At 36.5% G+C, this 22,352-nt stretch overlaps 1 protein-coding gene across 2 annotated transcripts in view; it reads right to left on the reverse strand.

Annotated features, from left to right (window-relative positions):
* LOC149784366 (nuclear pore complex protein Nup93-like) overlaps nucleotides 1-22,352 on the reverse strand; it is a 111,044-nt gene that overhangs the window by 54,279 nt on the left and 34,413 nt on the right. For both annotated transcript variants that reach the window (XM_089932421.1, XM_089932423.1), the window contains exons 7-12: nucleotides 13,790-13,882; nucleotides 8,890-9,035; nucleotides 8,348-8,483; nucleotides 7,335-7,432; nucleotides 2,584-2,643; nucleotides 1,213-1,290 (exon numbers count right to left, since the gene is read on the reverse strand). In XM_089932421.1, the coding sequence (XP_089788547.1) occupies nucleotides 1,213-1,290; nucleotides 2,584-2,643; nucleotides 7,335-7,432; nucleotides 8,348-8,483; nucleotides 8,890-9,035; nucleotides 13,790-13,882 (611 nt within the window). The remainder of the gene's footprint in view (nucleotides 1-1,212; nucleotides 1,291-2,583; nucleotides 2,644-7,334; nucleotides 7,433-8,347; nucleotides 8,484-8,889; nucleotides 9,036-13,789; nucleotides 13,883-22,352) is intronic.

Raw genomic sequence — 22,352 nt, forward strand, 5'->3', positions numbered from 1 at the left:
AATGCACATTATAACAACATCATTGGTATACCAATGCACATTATAACAACATTGTTGGTATACCAATCCACATTATAACAACATTATTGGTATACCAATGCACATTATAACAACATTGTTGGTATACCAATCCACATTATAACAACATTATTGGTATACCAATGCACATTATAACAACATCATTGGTATACCAATGCACATTATAACAACATTGTTGGTATACCAATCCACATTATAACAACATTATTGGTATGCCAATGCACATTATAACAACATCATTGGTATACCAATGCACATTATAACAACATTGTTGGTATACCAATCCACATTATAACAACATTATTGGTATGCCAATGCACATTATAACAACATCATTGGTATACCAATGCACATTATAACAACATTGTTGGTATACCAATCCACATTATAACAACATTATTGGTATACCAATGCACATTATAACAACATTGTTGGTATACCAATCCACATTATAACAACATTATTGGTATACCAATCCACATTATAACAACATTGTTGGTATACCAATCCACATTATAACAACATCATTGGTATACCAATGCACATTATAACAACATTGTTGGTATACCAATCCACATTATAACAACATTATTGGTATGCCAATGCACATTATAACAACATCATTGGTATACCAATGCACATTATAACAACATTGTTGGTATACCAATCCACATTATAACAACATTATTGGTATACCAATGCACATTATAACAACATTGTTGGTATACCAATCCACATTATAACAACATTGTTGGTATACCAATCCACATTATAACAACATTATTGGTATACCAATGCACATTAAAAACATATTGTTGGTATACCAATGCACATTATAACAACATCGTTGGTATACCAATGCACATAATAACAACATTGTTGGTATACCAATGCACATAATAACAACATTGTTGGTATACCAATGCACATTATAACAACATCATTGGTATACCAATGCACATTATAACAACACTGTTGATATACCAATGCACATAATAACAACACTGTTGGTATACCAATGCACATTACAACAACACTGTTGGTATACCAATGCACATTATAACAATATCATTGGTATACCGAATGCACATAATAACAACATCATTGGTATACCAATGTACATGATAACAACATTGTTGGTAATGAAAGACAATACAGAAATACAACACATACTTCTTAAATGGATCAGTACTGCTCTTCACTACTCTTCTGTACTGGAGATGGATTTTTGTCTCAGTTCCCTGGCTCAATCTAAAAATAAGAGAAGAGTCACTTGAAGGGATTGACAATCTGCTGGCTGCAAAAAATTTCCCAGAATACAAGATCTTTCTCTTTTTAACTGTTGTGTGTTTAAACCATCTCTGATATTCTAAAGCGATAAGATTTTCAAATTAGCCACTGTAGCAGCCATATCAATTGTAAAATTGGCACCAGTGTCATTTAGGACTGACACCATTAAAAGATTTTTGGTGAAAACTCCATGTTGATATGACCACCAAAGTGGATGTCAAATTTATATCATTTTAATTTAGTACCTATCAGACATCTAAAAAACGTCTTCTTGTGAAACCCTATGCTGATATGACTTTCCATTCAGAAGGAATAGCTATATATAAAAATTTCAAGATGGCTGCTATGGTGGCCGTATTAGACATCAAATCGAACTATTTTAGTTTAGGACCAACTAGACATCTTATATCTTTTAGTAAACACTCCATATCTGTAATTAGGTATGTTCCAGTCAAACATAAGTGGGACCTATGGATGGAACTTTCAACGTAAGTAGTCACCAATTGATGCAATTTAGAATTTAGTATAATTTTATTATGATGTCTTGAAAACCTAAGCACCCAGGCATATATTTTAAAAAAATATGGAACAGCATTTACTTATTTTGAAGTATGCACAATTAATTACAATGAAACCATTTTTTGGAATACATGAAACTGGTTTTAGTATATTTTTGTCAAAATTACTTTGTAATCAAGGCTACTTTTCTGAGCACTGTGTGATTTGCCTTGTCTTCAGAATTTGGATTCCACATTACAAGTTCTCATGATAATAGATAATCATGTCTATATATACTGAAAGTGAAATTGAAACCGTACTGACAATTGTATAATGCCATATCGTATGGTCTTTGAATTGAAGATAAGACAGTTTGGTATGTTGCAGCCTCTTAGAAATGAATAGGATAAAAGTGCCTATCAATCTCTGTCTGCTCTTGATCTCATGTCATCAATAATTCTCTTTTTGTATACATGCAAAAAGCTATGTACACAGTTCTTGAGTAATATTTGCTATTTGTTATTATTTTTAGCTGTTATGCCCAAATGTGTCTTCCATTTGTCATCCATGAACATTTGCCTTTTTCAGCTTTTCAAATGATATTGGACTATTTTCAACCAGATGTCAAAATTAGCATTCTGGTATGGAGACATTTCAAGACGATAGACGTGACATCAATCTACCTTCTCACAGTGGACTAAAATAAATTGTGCATCTCACAATCAGAGACAAATGATTCACAGAGAGGACACTTACCTATAATCTCTACTAGAAGAGTATTCTTGCAGGAACTGTGAGAAGTCTCCCAACTGGTGTCTGCAAAAAGATTAATTACAATGAAGGATTGCAAAAAACTTTTACTGATGGGAACAAATTGACAGCCTATACCTCATATAAGTTTAGTCATAACAAATGGTATCTAGCTATAAAAGCCAAACTACAATCACATTAATCCTTAAAAACAAATTCCAAGAAAATGATATCACTATTATATGATGATGCAATTACAGCAATATCCAAATAAAACATCAGTACTGAAATGAAATGTACCTCTCATACCTTCTGTGTATTATATACGTCATTCATTGGCAGTAGGACAAATATACTGGTCATCTAAGGATTTTGAAAAACATTTATTTAAATTCCAACAGAATTTTTATGCTTTCTATCACCACATTATACAATCCAGTGGGAACCAGTCTACTGGAAACTGGAAATCTTATACCAATACAATGTTATGTTGCTGAGTAATTATCTCAAGAAGGATAGTATCGGTACACAGCAAGCTGTTACTTTATTGTTTAAGGCCCAATGTGTAATGTTTTAAGAGGTGTTATCAGCAATAATGGATCCAATTTGATCGATTATCACTTTCCAGTCTTGGAATAAAACTTGTCTGACCTTTAGCTAGGGTGAGATAAAAGCAGAGACTGACCAAAAAATGATTTTGGTAGCAATATTTTTATGAAGTACCATAATGACTGTAAACCTCGGTGTCTGTATCCCAAGACTTATACAGACCAGAAAACCCTAAGAAGATCTTCTCATTAAGGCAGTTGATTTCTTTCCATAAATTTGACCAGTTTTCAGTAAGGTGTAGCAAAATATCATTAACTGCTATTGTAAAGCTGGACAACATATTTAAAACTTCGGTATTCAAAACATGCATCAAAGGTAAACATTATGCTGAACTGAAAAGCTTGAAAAGTATGTGTAGACCTTATCTGCCACTAGTACAGTTGCACAAACTTTGTTTCAAAACTCTATGCAGCTCAATGGCTTATTGCTATCTCTCAATTTGACATAATTCTTGGAATTTTTTTTTCCATTTCACATGATGATAGCAATCTTATCTCCCACCACAAGACATACTTAAATTGAAATGTCCAATAAACTTAATTGTGTCTTTCCAACTTTTATTCACAAGAAACTGAATATTCCTTTTCATTCTTCTGTGTCGATTTTTAACACTTTTTACAAGGCTTATTTTCCCTTTCATCTTCAACATGCATCGATTGCTGGACACCATTTTAAAAATTATATAATCAATGGTTTGATCATGCCGATGCTTTGCATGAAAAAAATATGTGCAGTTTAAAGTGTCTGAGGTACCGCTGTAAAGTTAGTCTGGTTCCCTGATTAACTCCACTAATTCTACTATGAAACCCGGATCCAAATCAAACACGGATGAACCAATTATCCGGATTTTATTGGCAACAATAATTTTTCCGTAGTTTTTGCTTTTATTCAACAAATCCATATTTTATGGGTCATTTTCGTAAGTCTTATGGCAAAATTGTAAGAGTAAGCAAGTCTGCTAATATGCATGCAAAAAATATAGTGTTTTCAGTGTCCCAACACTTGTAGATGCAAAGAATATCAAGACAAAATTGGTAAGATTGACAAATATAACACAGCAGTGATAAGATCTTTCAATAACTGTCAATAAACTGTTATAAGCGAGCATGATTGCTTATGTTACTATTCTGCATATGCATATTATCCAATTTCTCCAACTTGAAATTAAACAAAGGTAAAATAAAGACTTCTTAATATTCATGGGCTGGTTTAAGTTTACCCAGTCTGTACTATAATGTACAGTGCATCATGCTTAGCATCACTAATGTCCTTGTTTATTCCCCAAATTACCAGATGCAGATTTGCTTTATTCCTTGTTTTTACCAAATCGCATTCTTGCAGATTATATTTTAGTCTGACATACATAGCTGTTTCATTTTCTTTGATCCACTCACTCAGAAGTTACTGTTTTTCTATGATATAAGCAATCTTACAAACTGAGGTAATCTTCATGAAAAAGTACACAGGTGTAGCTATACAAGGCACATAACCAGCATATATAAATGTCACGTGTTCATAAAAGAATGATCATATTAAAGGTTAAAATTCTGATCATAGGTCAACAAAGATGATCTTTGATTTGATTGAACAAAATTTCAATTTTCCACACATTGGAATTTGGAAAGCTGGTTGTTTCAGCATCTCCATCATGTATAATTGGCAGATTTGTCTATTGTTTTCCAACAGCAATTCAGGGCAGGTAATCATTTAAACCCTGAAACTGGCTTGGGTTAAGAGGGGATTTCTTTTGTCTGAGAGCTATTACAGTGATTTTATGTGTAAATACCTTTTACATCATATCTTAGCGTAATTAACATAGTTGTGAAAACAGGATATAATGTTGCTTACATCAAACTGCAACTGAGTTTTTATGGTATTACAATAATTTTCGAAACATTATTTCTGAAATTTCTCTATTGTATTTTGCATTGCCGCATATGATTCGAATCCAACAGATGTGATGGTGCCATTAGGTAAATATGCTCACAAATTGTGAGTGTTGAACCAGACACTATTGTTGTTCATTGTTGTCACACTTGGATCACATTTTAATGAGTTAGGTATTTGCACTTTCAAAGCAAAATAAAAACATAATTACTGGTGCATTGATAAAAAATTCTAATGCAATAATTCATAAACAAATAATAACCAACAGAGTCAACATGGAAAGGTTACTATTACAGCAATCAGCGAATGCTCAATATTTGTATCACTGTCTGATCAAATTATACAGAAATCTGCTTAAAATGCCACTGTGACAAGCTTGATACCAGAAGGGCTTTAAGCCCGCTGTTTTACTCTAACATAATATCTTTGTGATTTAAGCCCATTATAGGATGAAGTCTGCACTCTGAGCAAATAAATAAATAGCAAAGTCAGCTATACTTTGAAACATGTTCTGGACTACCTATGATGTTGTTACCTCAACCTGTTGAGGCCACAAAAGAGGTTGGGGTACTAATGTTAGTACATGTGTTGAACTGCCAACAAATAGGTAAAATTAATCGATAATTGATGTATACAAAAATTTTAAGTAATGACAAGCCTCAGAGCTTGTTAAGGGTAGAAAATGCAGATATTCTCAAGGTATGAATATGCATCCCTTGGCCCAAGCAAAGTAAATAGTAAAGTTTCCCTAGCATAGCCAATGTCTAAGTGATTTTCCCGAGCACTGCTTATGCCCAGTTGGTGTTCTAACATTTACTCTGAATGTAATTTTACTATGGACTATATATTTAATGCCATCACTGTCAAGGACACCCAGAGCATGGGATTCTGTTTTTACAATTGCCCCAACAGTTGGTATATTCCTACGTATTTAGCAAGGTTCATTTCAAAGGCAAGTCAGGGTGTTGAATTACTATTGACGATAAAGCTTAACACTATTTCCAGTACAAAAATCAAATAATAAGCAAAGATTTATCACTATATATTTTTGTTGAATTTACAAATCAAGAGGGGAAGTGGGAAAGATAAGCTTTATTTTTTTTTTACACCATTTACCAAGTTCACTCATCATGGATGTGTTGGCATAGTGTGATGCCAGACTAGTTGTCTAATCTCCAAAATTAGAAAATATACAGTATGAAGTGGAGTAAGGGTAACCAGTCTACTTGACCAACCTGATCACCTAAGCACATGGATTGTCTGCACAAATATGTTGAGGATCAGCACACAAATGATCCATAAAGCAACTGTATCTCAACTGACTGAAGAATTCCACAACATCTGAAAATTCTATTATGAACTCAATCAATTTAACTCACAATGAGTTCAATTACAACTCAATCACATTTTTCCTGTCATCAAGTGGATGCTCAAAACTGTTTTTCACTGACTTTGATTAACAGCTGGGGAAAAAAAGCTCTTTTCCTGGTTGGGAACAAACCCATTCTTTCTGCAGACGTCTTCCCTATTTCCTAGTAGCATGGAAACTCTGTAAATTAGTCAGGTACAACGCTGACAGTTTTCTATATTGGACCATATGAAGTGAAAAAAGCCCCCATTTTGGGGCATTTTTTGCTGCAAAGATGTAACTTTCAGTGCAAGAGACACATCAAAAAGTGAATTTTTCTGCAACTGTGGAGTGTAACCATAGCACTTTTGCTAAACATCTTTCTTAGCTTGGGAGGACTGAATCTGCAAGGTATTGGATGTAATGGATTATGATATAGAAGAAGAAATGATAAAATTCCAAATAATTTTCCACTGTAAATACATTCAGATTTAACATTTAAGTTAAATACAGTGGTAGGTTTTAACTGTTGAAAACATGAACATATTCAAACAGCTTGCAAAATTTGCACACGTGAATAACCACATGCAAGATGAAACATCTGGTGAAATTTTTTAATTTTTTTATATTCTTCAAAACCGATTAACATTCTGATTATTTATGGAACATGCTTGCTTAATCACAAAGTTTTTTTGGTAGCTGTTAAAAGGAAGTGTATACACACCTACGCAGTTTTCTGTTAAAAGGAAGTGTACACACACTTACACAGTTTTCTGTTAAAAGGAAATGTATACACACTTATGCAGTTTTCTGTTAAAAGGAAGTGTATACACACTTACACAGTTTTCTGTTAAAAGGAAGTGTATACACACTTACACAGTTTTCTGTTAAAAGGAAGTGTATACACACTTACGCAGTTTTCTGAACAACCTGCTGAGCTGCTTTCAAGTCACCACATCTAAGGCAATAATATATCATGGCCCAAGTCGGATGTCCATCTACTGTTCCATCCTGTGAAAATATCAATGAATTAAAATTTACATAGTTATTACTTTCAAGACTAAAACTATTTCAAAGGCAAATAAACCTACATTAATACCCACTTTAAGATAATCTCTACTAATACCTCCAATATATGTTATTGGCAAATGCATTAGTCACTGACTCCGAAAAAAAGAACTACAATACATTAATCCAAGTTTCAAATAAAATGGTTTCAAAGTCCGGAACCAGTAATTTGTTGACATGCATATTTCATGTGATGACAATAATATTTACCAAGTTTCATGGCAGTCCATCAAAATCTGCAGTACTAGTTGCATTAACAAGACTGTCATACACTGCACAAAGCTATATGACAAAATGGGTAATAACTCTAAAATAAATTGAAAAAGCAAAGTGATTTGTCAACATGTACATCTTCCAGTGATGACCACAATATTTACAAAAAGATTCCTTGCAATGCATCAACAACTACAGAACTAGCTAAATTAAGTTACAAGACAAAAGGGCAATAACTCCTTAAGTGATGATCATAATATATACCAAATTTCATGATAATCAACTAAATAACTGCAACACTAGTTGCAGTAACAAGACTACATCATACACTGCACTATGCAACACATCAAAAACAATTATGACACCCAAGTGATTATCGATATTTGTATACTCAGCTGATGACCATGATATTTATAAAGTTTCCAAACAATCAATAAAAAACTGGGTGCTACTAGGTTTGTGTGCTATGAGGACAATTTCTGTTACTATCTTGACAAGACAAGGCATAACAGAGTATAAACTGTTGCTAACCATAATACTATACCTGCCACCCAACAAGGTTTTCCTTTACCATGATCTTTAAGTGAAGAAAAACAATAAACAGCATAAAAAGGCCTTAATACATCTGTGTGTGTGTTATCCTACCTCCAATCCTCTGTGTGTAGGGGAGATGGGTCGGATATTCAGATAGCTGCGCACCATATTATAAGTCCCTGGCACTCCTCCAAGCAATGCACGCTGAAGATTCCCTGAGATTGTATTAGTGATGAACTTTGTGTACCTGGTTAAAATATTCAATAAGCTGATCTCTGTAAGTAATGTACACAAACACTTGTAAAGATAATAAAACCAAAGTTGCTTCCTGTCTCTGCATCCTGTGCAAAATTAATAGAACAGATCCACTACTTCTTGAATGAATTTTCTGATGTTAGTTTTGTTCATAAGAACTCATTTCCATACATGCAGTTCATCCAACTTACATCCAATAATTGTGGTACAACCAAATCATCTAAATCTGTCTTCTCTTACACGCAAAATCCCCATTTCGTGATCCAAAAATCTAACATCAATGCAAACTTAAAAACATTCACAATAGTGCCAAAACCTCCATTAATCTCTATGCAAAACAGTTTCTAACCAACAACGTACATAAGAGAGAGAGAGAGGGCAAAAGAGAGAGCACATACGTTTGTTCTAGGTATTTCCTGGCATTCTGGACAAATGCCTGCTGAACCTTTCTATCAAGTCGCCTGGCTAATGTATTACCTCCAGTTGCAGTGGAAACTGGGATGTTGACCATGCAGCTGACCATCTCCCATATATCGGCTACATTCTGTGGAATGAGAAATCATCAAAACATCTGTAACACACACACTCTGACCCCTAAATCAGTAGGCCTCTTCATTATCTTGAGTGTAAACTTAAATCACAAAACTGAACTCAAGTCAGTGAAGTGCAAAATATGGGTCACAGTTACCTACTTTTGTCATATCAAGACACATCCTTTCACAAAGTTTAATGAATCTGGGCAGTATGCATATGTAGACAGGCTACAAAACACCAACATTATCATGTGCTATTTTTAGGATTCTAGCATGAACAGTGATTAATAAGAAACTTATAACACAAAACTAAAATAAAGTTAGTGACACAGGAAATATGTGTTGCAGTGATCTACTTTTGTGATAAGGGTGTAGCACTCATCAAGATTAATCTTCTAACCAAGTTTCAAACCAGACAATATTTATACAGGGTGCAAAAAACCTGAGCCAACTGCACAAACTTAACCAAAAAATGTACATGGCTATCCCACTCCCAAAGGCATAGGTACTATGAAACGCATTAAAAACAGCTGCCTATAACCAAGAAATAAAGAATGCTTGAAAGCAGTATGTATGTATGTATGTATGTATGTATGTATGTATGTATGTATGTATGTATGTATGTATATGCTTTTATGTTTGGATGCAAATGCCAGTCACTCACTTTGTCAAATAAATAAAAAATAAACATAATGTAACCTCAAAATTAAAATGACAAAACCCTGAAATTGTTAATGTACTCATGAAAATGTAGAAAGCCTCTAGCAATCATGTGTAGTACAAAACCCTCTTGTCATCATAAGCAAGTGTAAACAGACTCTAGACATCATGTGTAGTACAAAACCCTCTTGTATCATAAGCAAGTGTAAACAGACTCTAGACATCATGGGTAAACATATAAACCCTCTTGTCATCATAAGCAAGTGTAAACAGACTCAAGACATCATGGTTAAACATATAAACCCTCTTGTCATCATAAGCAAGTGTAAACAGACTCTAGACTTCATGGGTAAACATATAAACCCTCTTGTCATCATAAGCAAATGTAAACAGACTCTAGACATCATGGGTAAACATATAAACCTTCTTGTCATCATAAGCAAGTGTAAACAGACTCTAGACATCATGGGTAAACATATAAACCCTCTTGTCATCATAAGCAAGTGTAAACAGACTCTAGACATCATGGGCAAACATATAAACCCTCTTGTCATCATAAGCAAGTGTAAACAGACTCTAGACTTCATGGGTAAACATATAAACCCTCTTGTCATCATGGGTAAACATATAAACCCTCCTGTCATCATGGGTAAACATATAAACCCTCTTGTCATCATGGGTAAACATATAAACCCTCTTGTCATCATTTGTAAATGTACACACACTCATCATGTATAAATGTATACACCCTCTAGATATCATTTGTGAACTTTCTGGTTAGCATCTCAAACATGGTTGAAATTAAATTCAAAATGCAGATTCCAGATCAAGTAAGTTTGGGATACATCCCTATTTTATTTGTACATTTTTGATGAAGCATTTTTGAGTTTTGGATCAAAGGCCATCTTTGTGCGAAAGTTAAAGGAAAATGTATCCTATATCATTGCTACATTGTGTGGCTCATAAATTAGAACTGTCCACCTTAGACGCAAACAAGAAGTCATCATTTATGCCAGGATTTGAGGCTACCATTAAAGATATTTTTGAGTTTTATATTCTCACCCAAAAGGATGTGTGAACTGAAAGTAGCAGTGCATGTGATTGAAACTGATGTGGCACATTTTAGCCTCACCAAACAGGTATGGAGCATTTTATCCTCATCAAACAGGTATGGAGCATTTTAGCCTCATCAAAGAGGTGTGGCACATTAAAGCCTCATCAAACAGGTATGGTGCGATTTAGCCTCATCAAACAGGTATGGAGCATTTTAACCTCATCAAACAGGTATGGAGCATTTTAGTCTCATCAAACAGGTATGGAGCATTTTAGCCTCATCAAACAGGTGTAGCACATTATAGCCTCATGAAACAGGTTCAATGGTTAGCAATTAGGAAAAGAGTCCTGTGAGCTCTTGAGAACTTGAGGCAAATATTGTATGCCTTAAGCATGCATCTACTACTGGTAACCATGGTGATGATGTAACAAACCCAAAGGCTATCATGAGGCCTTGACATTTATGACCTTCTTGTGAAGGTTGTATTGATGCTGGACAATTGGTCCATTATAGCTGACCTATCCAGGACTTTCCAGACTAAAGATCTCCTGAGTGTTGAGTTATCTAACAAGACAGAAGTGTCTAGAACAGTTAAGTGCACTGAAGACCACCCCTGACAGAAATATAAATATAAATATCACACCTCCCCACTGCACTGTACCCTACACTGGCTATCCATTCGATCCAGACTCAAACACAAAATTTGTTCTCTGTGCTAAGTTTCACTGTCGGACTCTAGTCCAACATACCTATCCGATCTTACCCATGTGTACACACCAGCAAGATACTTATGCTCCTCTTCTGATAATCGTATCCTCATTATTCCCACTATGAAAACAAAGTCATATGGACAGCGTTCTTTTGCATACCAGGGCCCAGCAACATGGAATGAATTACCCACTGAACTTAGACACAAAAACACAGTGATCCCATTCAAGAGGGCTCTCAAAACTCACTTATTTCGACTGCAAGAACAAACTTAAAGATCTAATAATGTTTCCTACCTGAAATATTCTCAGCATGTTTATTTTTTAATGTCTTTTCTAATTTCATGGTGTTTGTTTTTGTAATAATATTTTTATATGTTTTTTTTATCTTATAGGTGTTGTCTAATGTTGTAAAGCGCTTAGAGCTTCTAAAGATTAGGCGCTATACAAAGTCCTCATTATTATTATTATTAATAAAGTACATGTAATGTTAAACAGTACTATCAAATAAATTCAAGACAAATTTTAAGACTAGTGGTTAGAGCATCTGCCTCTGATGTGGAATGTCATGGGTTTGATCCTAGGCCGAGTCATACCAAAGACTTACAAAAATGGTACGAACAGCTGCCTCGCGTGGCGTTCAGCATTAAGAGGTTGTGTTAGGACTGGTTGGCCTGGTGTTGGGATAATGTGACTGGGTGGGACATCTTGCTACATGTCTGCAGCATGATGCCCCAGTGCTAGACATCAGTATAAACTGTCACAATGCAGACACTGTAGCGATATGACTGAAAAATTGTTAAAGCTACATTAAAAATCCAAATTACACACACACACAGATTTTAAAATCTGAAGGAGGAACCAATCAAACATCTGTCATTGTTGAATTTTAATCAAACATATGTCAGTGTTGAATTTCCATGAATGGCCTCTGGACAGTAGTGAATTTTGCAAGTATGGTGATGAAAATCTAAAATGGAAGACAGACAGACAATTATAGACAAAGACTGGCTAACATTAAAATTCCATGTCAGGTCCCGAAGAGCCAAGCCACTTGCTGATATGTATAACATAAGTGTTCACAGTGAGTTTTCTGACTCACCAATAACTATACTGCTTAAAAACATCATTAACTCTCCACCTACTAGTATCTGTGAGTGTGGCTTTTCCAGAGTCAACTGTTTGATGATGAACTTCAGGACCTCATTGATTCAGAGAATTTTCACAACCATTTATTGACCATGTCAGAGACCAGAACAAGTTGATTTCAGGTCTGATGAGGCTATTGCCCACTGGCTGCTTCTTCTGAGAAAACATGGCAACTGAAACACATTGCCAGGGCCAAAGCAGAATTTATCTGATGTTCAGTAATCTGTGAGGTGATTTGTTAATTATGGGACTACTGACTGTATGTGTTATTTATTGGTGTTTGATGTTTTTAAAAAATCAAATATCGAGAACTTTTCGACATGAAGTTTTACTTACATACATCAATGAGATTGAAAAAGAATCTATCAACAGAAGGTATGATAACATGCTTTGAAAATCTGACAACGTTAAGGTTAATAAAATATTTACATGACTGACTCTTTGGAAATTTCAGTTTCTGCATTTATTTTGTTATAAAATACTTTTTCTTGTGTTTCCTTTATTTCAATGCACTGTAGTAAATATTCACATGTCAGCCTTGGCTGTCACAAGGGTCTTGGACCAGTGAGTTGAAAGAGAAATTTTAAGTACTTGCCTTTCTTTAACAAGCAAATGTTGATGTCATCAACCCTTAATCAAACCAAAAGACAAGACGTGACTCAACTGAAATCCAATTAACTGCATCAAAATCTATTACAATGAAGGTGTGAATATAAAAAGACCCACTAAATTTGCACTAAAAAGTGTAACAAAGTTAGTATTAAAAGTCCAAGAAAATTTTTATTGCAAATACAAAAATAAATATGATCATGGAACATGTATATTCCACCTGCCTTAAAAATGACACAAATGTAAAAAGACCAGGCAAACAGAGTGACGTATGAATGGTCAGACAAGGGTAATACTAAATACCCATACCATTTTTAGATCTCATCAGGTCATCCATTACAAAGGCTACAAAAAAACATTAACAATTCAATATACAAAAACAGACATGAAAATATAACTGGGCCATTTATATAGGCATATAAACATGGCTAACAGATTGTACTTGTCCGTATCAAGTAGTTTCTGTAAAAATGCACTGACTTGGAATGTGTGTAAAGAGAACACCGAAACATATCCCTTCCTGCTATCATGGTCAGATAAATGCTAGACTATAGCTACATGAACTATTACCCAAGATAATGTGTACCTTGTCGTCCAGGGTCTTGGCCATATCAGTGAAGATTTCAGCCAGACTAGGGAGAATACTGCCTCCAATCACCTTTTCATTGTATGCATACACCTGTAACAGAATAATTCATATATCACTTTTACTTGAGTGAATACTGCCTCCAATAACCTTGTCATGGTATCAGCATTTATAAAAGCAAGAATAATGAGAAAAAAAAACAATATCTAAAGAAATATACATCGTCCATCCAAGTCTGCATCACATAATGGCATGTGTAGTTCATATAATTGTAATGCAATGACACTATAGTTCAAGAGTTACCAACCTTGCCCTGGGATTTTCAAAGGTCACAAAAAAGGAAAGAAAAAAACTTGAAGAAAACACAAAAAGAATTTCCAGTACCCTTGACTTTGTTGCTGCATTGTATTAATGGTAGGCAGAGAGATGTGTTTGTGTGTGTGTGTGTGTGTTACTGAGTTTGTGTGTGTGTGTGTTACTGAAATGGATACTGAAACAGCCGTCAAGATTAGACTGTAATCCTTCAAGCAATAAAATATTATGGTATCGAAAGAATTTTCATATCACTTCCTTTCTGTCCAATGGTCAAATTATTTATTAATGTTGTAGTCAAAATATGAGTGCAAGCCATTTAAAGGCATGGAACTGACCGTTTTACAGTAAATTTGTGTTATGTGATGTGATGTGATGTGATTTGGATTTTTAACGTAGCTTTAACAATTTTTCAGTCATATCGCTACGATGTCTGCAATGTGGCAGTTTATAGTGATGTCTAGCACTGGGGCATCATGCCGCAGACATGTAGCATGATGTCCCACCCAGTCACATTATCCTGACACCAGGCCAACCATGCCTAACACTAACCTCCTAATGCTGAGCGCCAAGCGAGGCAGCTGTTAGTACCGTTTTTGTAAGTCTTTGGTATGACACGGCTGGGGATCGAACCCACGACCTCCCGCATCTGAGACGGACGCTCTAACCACTAGGCCACCGGAGCGGTCAGTAAATTTGTAATTTCAACATGTGTCTATAACTGCTCTGTGATAACTAGTTGTGACCCTCATAACTGCACACACAGCTAAAGCATCTGATGGATATTTTCATTCGGAGAAAGTTAATGGACACTGGTCTCCTGACCATTTTTACATGTCTTCATCCTAAACGGAGGCTTCAAAGATATAAGCAGTGTTTTTTTATCACTGCAACAGAATCAGTCTGTTTGCTTATTATCTGTATAAAGATAAATTATGGGAATGATCAGCAATTTTCTTGCATATAATCCCACTTCTCCTGTATCCCATTCCTACCCCTATAAGTATGTATATCTCTCTACAGTGAGAGAAGAGCAGAATCTAATGCAAGCACAATGATTGATCAATATACAGGGATTCTCACAAATACTTGTCCCTCAAATCAGACGATGTAATTTTATTTAAAACCCCATCTTGACAATCAGATGGAGTAGCAATAACACAATGTCCAAGCAATAATATTTATATTTAGGACCAACTAGACACCATAACAATCAGGATCAGATAGACACCATAACAGGACCAACTAGACACCATAACAATCAGGATCAGATAGACACCATAACAGGACCAACTAGACACCATAACAATCAGGATCAGATAGACACCATAACAGTCAGGACCAACTAGACACCATAACAATCAAGACCAACTAGACACCATAACAATCAGGATTAGATAGACACCATAACAGTCAGGACCAGCTAGACACCATAACAATCAGGACCAGCTAGACACCATAACAATCAGGACCAACTAGACACCATAACAATCAGGATTAGATAGACACTATAACAGATAGGACCAGCTAGACACCATAACAATCAGGATTAGATAGACACCATAACAGTCAGGACCAGCTAGACACCATAACAATCAGGACCAACTAGTCACCATAACAATCAGGACCAACTAGACACCAAAACAATCAGGACCAACTACAAACCATAACAATCAGGATTAGATAGACACCATAACAATCAGGACCAGCTAGACACCATAACAATCAGGACCAGCTAGACACCATAACAATCAGGATCAACTAGACACCATAACAGTCTGGACCAACTAGACACCAAAACAATCAGGACCAACTAGACACCATAACAATCAGGATTAGATAGACACCATAACAGTCAGGACCAGCTAGACACCATAACAATCAGGACCAACCAGACACCATAACAATCAGGATCAGACAGACACCATAACAGTCAGGACCAGCTAGACACCATAACAATCAGGATCAACTAGACACCATAACAATGAGGACCAACTAGACACCATAACATTTCTTCCAATGAAAGCTCCATGCTGAGACGACATTCTATTCAAAAGCAGTAAAAAGATTTTCAAGTTGGCTGCTGTGATGGCCATATTAGATGTCAGATCACCATTTTCATTTAGAACCAACCAAATAAGAAACTAAGAGTAATGGTCTCAAAAGGTAAAAAAATGGTGGCAGCCAGACAACAGACACATGACTGTACTAGAAAGCTCACTTGACATTATAGCCAGGTACGCTAAAAACTGCTGCATCATGATTGACGGTCAATAAAGCATTTTCATATGATAACCAGAATATATGTACAAAGTTTCATTGTGATCCATAAACACAGACCTGCCAACCCTGATGAGTCAGTCTCAGTAAGGCAGTTGATTTTTTTCCATAAGATTTACCAGTTTTCATCAGTAAGGTGTAACAAAATATCAATAACTGCTATTGTAAAGCTGGAAAACATAATTAAAAGTTTGACACATCGACGATAAACATTATGTTCAACTTACATTTTTTAAAGTATGCAAAGACTTTATTTACTACTAGTACAGTTGCACAGACTCTAGTTCCAGACCCTATGCAGCTCAATGGCCTGTTGCTATCTCTCAACTTTACATAATTCCTGGAAATTCTTTTCCATTTTACATGATGATGGCATACATATCTCCTGCAAGGAGACATACTCAAATTGGCATGATGTCCAATAAACATAACTGTGCCCATTCCAGCTTTTATTCACAAGAATCTGAATATCCTTTTCATTCTTCTGTGATTATTAACACTTTTCTAGAAGCTTATTTTCCCTTTCGTCTTAAACATGCATTGCTTTCTGGATGCCATTTTTAAAAATTCTATAATCAGCAGTTTGATCATGCAGATGCTTTGCATGAACAAATAGCTGCAGTTTAAAATATCTGGGGTGCTGCTGTAAATTTAGTCTGGTTCCCTGACTAATTTTACTAATTCTTACCTGGATCTAAATAAAACACAGATAAACCAATTATCCGGATTTTTCTGCAACGATAATTTTTCCATAGTTTTTGCTAGTATGTCTTAAGTCTGTATTTTAAGAGTAATTTTCATAAGACTTGACAGGTCTGTAAACAAGAGGCCCAAGTGGATCTTCTGGGCAGCTGACATGTGGCAGCTTGTGAAAGCAAATTCACACATGTATTGAAACTGTAAAGGAGAAAGAAAAGTTTGAAGGATATAATTGCTACTTTGCCTATCAATGTTTGTGTCATTTATTTTCTTTCCTTTTTTTTCTTTTTCCAAAAAGGATCACTTTCTCTGCATAAAATGGACAAGTACATGACACAACCGGAAATTCTTCCATGGACCTCTCCCTGCTCCTAGAAAATGGACCCTGATTCACAATACAGAAACTGTTCATAGTCACAACCTCGAAGTACATATACTTACTTGGGTTTATAAGGGGAGTTAATCTGTGCAGGCAGCATGGATTCCTGGGCCTGTCCTTAACCCCTGGAAACGTGGTCAGAAAGCTGCAGATTCAATTCCCACCCACCATCAAATCGACTTGGATATTCATTATCATGTATGACTCTCCTGCATAATCAAACTCACAGCACACAAGATTCACCAATAAGATGTAAGGTCCCCTCATTAATATGCATAGCAGTGTTTCATCATAATGAGCGAACCTCTTAAAATTAAAAACTAATTTTATGGGTTTTACCAGCTCCTTCACTACAGCCATCATATCTGCTGTAATTTTTATCACTAGCACAATTTAAGCATGATACAGTGTTGCCATTTATGGAATTAGGCTAAAGAGGGAACACATATAGTCTGAGCATAGTGACCAGTGAAATTGGTCGAGATCGTTTTTTGGAATTTGTTAAATTTCTTACAAACAATTACTCAGCAATTCATGGCTGAAGTCAGACATATGCTCAGTGTACTCAGATGTTTCAAGAGATCAGAGCTGCTTCATGAAGATTTCAGCTCTTGAAATTAGATCAATCTCTGTAAGCCTTGCTTTCGTTGTAATATTGTGATATCAGACATAACAGAAGTTGTTGGTAGGCATGTGCAGTCAACCTTCTCGAGTTTCTATCTCCATGATCCAGCTTCCCAGACATAACAACTGAATCTTTTGGGTCCAGTGGATGAGGCAAGGTTATTTACAGTGCATCCACTGCCCAAGCTGCTGGGCTACTGGGCAGACAAAGGTCAATCATTGGTTTGCAAATCTGATGAAAGACTGACTGGTGAAAGGACCATTCAGTATGAATGGTTAGACCCTTTCTTGATGAAGAACTGGCCAGGAGCTGTGTCTGCTGGGGAAGTGTTTGATTTGTACAGTGATGCTGAGATGTGATCACAATCACAGGAATTGCTTAACCAGAATCAACAGGTCTAGTGAATCAGTTCCTCCTTGCTTGAGGAGATAAATCACCATCACCTAGTTATTTGATATAATTAAGACAAATTTCCCACTGAGCTGATTTTTCCAGAAACTGATTCAAGCCTTCACTCTAAAAAGGTTGAGGTGGAGAGATACATCCCCCAGACCATACATGCCACTGACAATCTCGAAGCCCCAACTGTATGTACTGGCATCATTACATACTATAACTTCCAGTCAAAGTTTTTCCAGATGAATCCATGTCATGAGCCAACCATACTTGCACCACTGACTCAGGAATGATGTTATCTCACTCATGATTCTGATTTTTTTGTCAATCAGACTGGAAAAGAGTGCCATTGAGCTAGCAATGTCATTTGTAATGGAATCGTGAAAAGACAGTCCAGTGTAACCAGATCTGCTGCCACAATGAATAATCCATGAGTTCCAAACACTCTTGCCATTAAGCCACTTCTTACTGGAAGTGGACCCTATGAGTTCAATGATGTGCATCACTTGAATTGATGTAATTGCATGAAGATAAACTTGGTTATAAATTCCATACCATGGAAAAAATGCTCGAATTGAATTGTCCCAGTTCACTAGAAACCAAGATGTCATAAAAGGCATAGGATATCGTCTCTGCCCTTGACAAGAATATAACTAACCATATGTATCTTGAGGATATCATCAAGATATGCCACCATTGCTGTGGATGCAATTGGACTGGAACAGAGTGATGACACAGTTCATAAGCTTAGTGGATGCAACTGGACTGGAACAGGGTGATGACACAGTTCATGAGCTTAGTGGATGCAACTGGACTGGAACAGGGTGATGACACAGTTCATAAGCTTAGTGGATGCAATTGGACTGGAACAGGGTGATGACACCGTTCATAAGCTTAGTGGATGCAACTGGACTGGAACAGAGTGATGACACCGTTCATAAGCTTAGTGGATGCAACTGGACTGGAACAGAGTGATGACACCATTCATAAGCTTAGTGAATGCAATTGGACTGGAACAAGGTGATGACACCATTCATAAGCTTAGTGAATGCAACTGGACTGGAACAGAGTGATGACACTGTTCATAAGCTTAGTGGATGCAATTGGACTGGAACAAGGTGATGACACAGTGAATAAGCTTAGTGAATGCAATTGGACTGGAACAGGCTGATGACACCATTCATAAGCTTAGTGGATGCAACTGGACTGGAACAAGGTGATGACACAGTGAATAAGCTTAGTGAATGCAATTGGACTGGAACAGAGTGATGACACCGTTCATAAGCTCAGTGGATGCAACTGGACTGGAACAAGGTGATGACACAGTGAATAAGCTTAGTGAATGCAATTGGACTGGAACAGAGTGATGACACCGTTCATAAGCTCAGTGGATGCAACTGGACTGGAACAGGGTGATGACACAGTTCATAAGCTTAGTGGATGCAACTGGACTGGAACAGGGTGATGACACCGTTCATAAGCTCAGTGGATTCAATTGGACTGGAACAGGGTGATGACACAGTTCATAAGCTTAGTGAACGCAATTGGACTGGAACAGGGTGATGACACCATTCATAAGCTTAGTGAATGCAACTGGACTGGAACAGGGTGATGACACAGTGAATAAGCTTAACGAATGCAATTGGACTGGAACAGGGTGATGACACCATTTGAAAGCTTAGTGAATGCAATTGGACTGGAACAGGGTGATGACACCGTTCATAAGCTCAATGGATGCAATTGGGCTGGAACAGGGAGATGACACAGTTCATAAGCTTAGTGAATGCAACTGGACTGGAACAGAGTGATGACACAGTTCATAAGCTTAGTGAATGTAATTGGACTGGAACAGAGTGATGACACCGTTCATAAGCTTAGTGGATGCAACTGGACTGGAACAGAGTGATGACACCGTTCATAAGCTTAGTGGATGCAACTAGACTGGAACAGGGTGATGACACCGTTCATAAGCTTAGTGGATGCAACTGGACTGGAACAGAGTGATGACACAGTTCATAAGCTTCGTGAATGCAATTGGACTGGAACAGAATGATGACACCGTTCATAAGCTCAGTGGATGCAATTGGGCTGGAACAGGGTGATGACACAGTTCATAAGCTTAGCGAATGCAATTGGACTGGAACAGGGTGATGTCACCGTTCATAAGCTCAGTGGATGCAATTGGGCTGGAACAGGGTGATGACACAGTTCATAAGCTTAACGAATGCAACTGGACTGGAACAGGGTGATGACACCGTTCAAAAGCTTAGTGAATGCAATTGGACTGGAACAGGGTGATGACACCGTTCATAAGCTCAATGGATGCAATTGGGCTGGAACAGGGAGATGACACAGTTCATAAGCTTAGTGAATGCAACTGGACTGGAACAGAGTGATGACACAGTTCATAAGCTTAGTGAATGTAATTGGACTGGAACAGAGTGATGACACAATTCATAAGCTTAGTGGATGCAATTGGACTGGAACAGGGTGATGACACAGTTCATAAGCTTAGTGAATGTAATTGGACTGGAACAGAGTGATGACACAGTGAATAAGCTTAGTGAATGCAATTGGACTGGAACAGAGTGATGACACAGTTCATAAGCTTAGTGAATGCAATTGGACTGGAACAGGGTGATGACACAGTTCATAAGCTTAGTGAATGCAATTGGACTGGAACAGGGTGATGACACCATTCATAAGTTTAGTGAATGCAATCAGACTGGAACAGGGTGATGACACAGTTTATAAGCTTAGTGAATGCAATTGGACTGGAACAGGGTGATGACACAGTTCATAAGCTTAGTGGATGCAATTGGACTGGAACAGAGTGATGACACAGTTAATAAGCTTAGTGAATGCAATTGGACTGGAACAGGGTGATGACACAGTTCATAGTGAAAACACATAGAGTGATGTTTAGCTGAAAATTGATAAATAGTTCCATGTTAAGAAAACTGAAGGAATTTCTGTGATGCTGGTTATACAGGACATGGAAGTATACATACATCAATTGAAGACTTATGGCAAACATGTCCCATCTGTTGAAGAGTCAGATCAATCAAGCCATCTCCATCTTGATATTTGGTGAGGATATATACTGACTGAGTCAGCTCAGGTCGATAATGAGCCTGAGCTTGCCATTGGCTTTATTGTACAATGGAACAGAACCCATGAGATTGCTGCAAACAATCTCCACTGCCTGCTTGTTGATTAGTGACCAGATCTTCTGTTGCATATTTCAGGCCATCTCTGGCTGTGAAGGGACTTATCTAGCAGAGAGGATGAGAGATGACAGGATCAGATAATCATTAATTAAATGACAAACTATATATCTGTATAAATTTTGTCTCTTTTTTCGTTAGTTTATCCTCAAAATAAATTGAGTCTTCCTCTGTGACTTTAACTTGAAAGATGTTACACTAACAGTCATCAAACACTTTATGCTGCAAAATGGCCAACTACCATAAACCTTCAATGCTTTCACTACCAGATGCATTGTTTTAAAATAAATATTCATTACCATCTAAAAGATTTTATCACGACTTTGGCCACTGCCAGTAACAACAGAGGCACTGATAGACATACAATCAAGTTCTAGGTATATATTTAGATTTTTTTGATGAAAAAGCATGCATGTGGGAGGCTGGGGGAATTGTGCATTGGGTCCAGATTAGGGGACTTTGACATAAAATTGTTCACTAGGTGCAGATTTAGGGACTTTGTCCAGCCCGCACTGATTCTGTGATGTACATATACTTACAAGTGATATCAAGATACACATTTCTCCTGATCCTCAATGATATTTACAACCAGTTACTAATATAAGAATTGATGTTTTGTATGTAAAGTGGATTTCATTAATTCTG

This window comes from Sinohyriopsis cumingii, chromosome 14 (genome assembly GCF_028554795.1).
Source record: "Sinohyriopsis cumingii isolate HCF-2022 chromosome 14, ASM2855479v2, whole genome shotgun sequence".
Taxonomy (NCBI): domain Eukaryota; kingdom Metazoa; phylum Mollusca; class Bivalvia; order Unionida; family Unionidae; genus Sinohyriopsis; species Sinohyriopsis cumingii.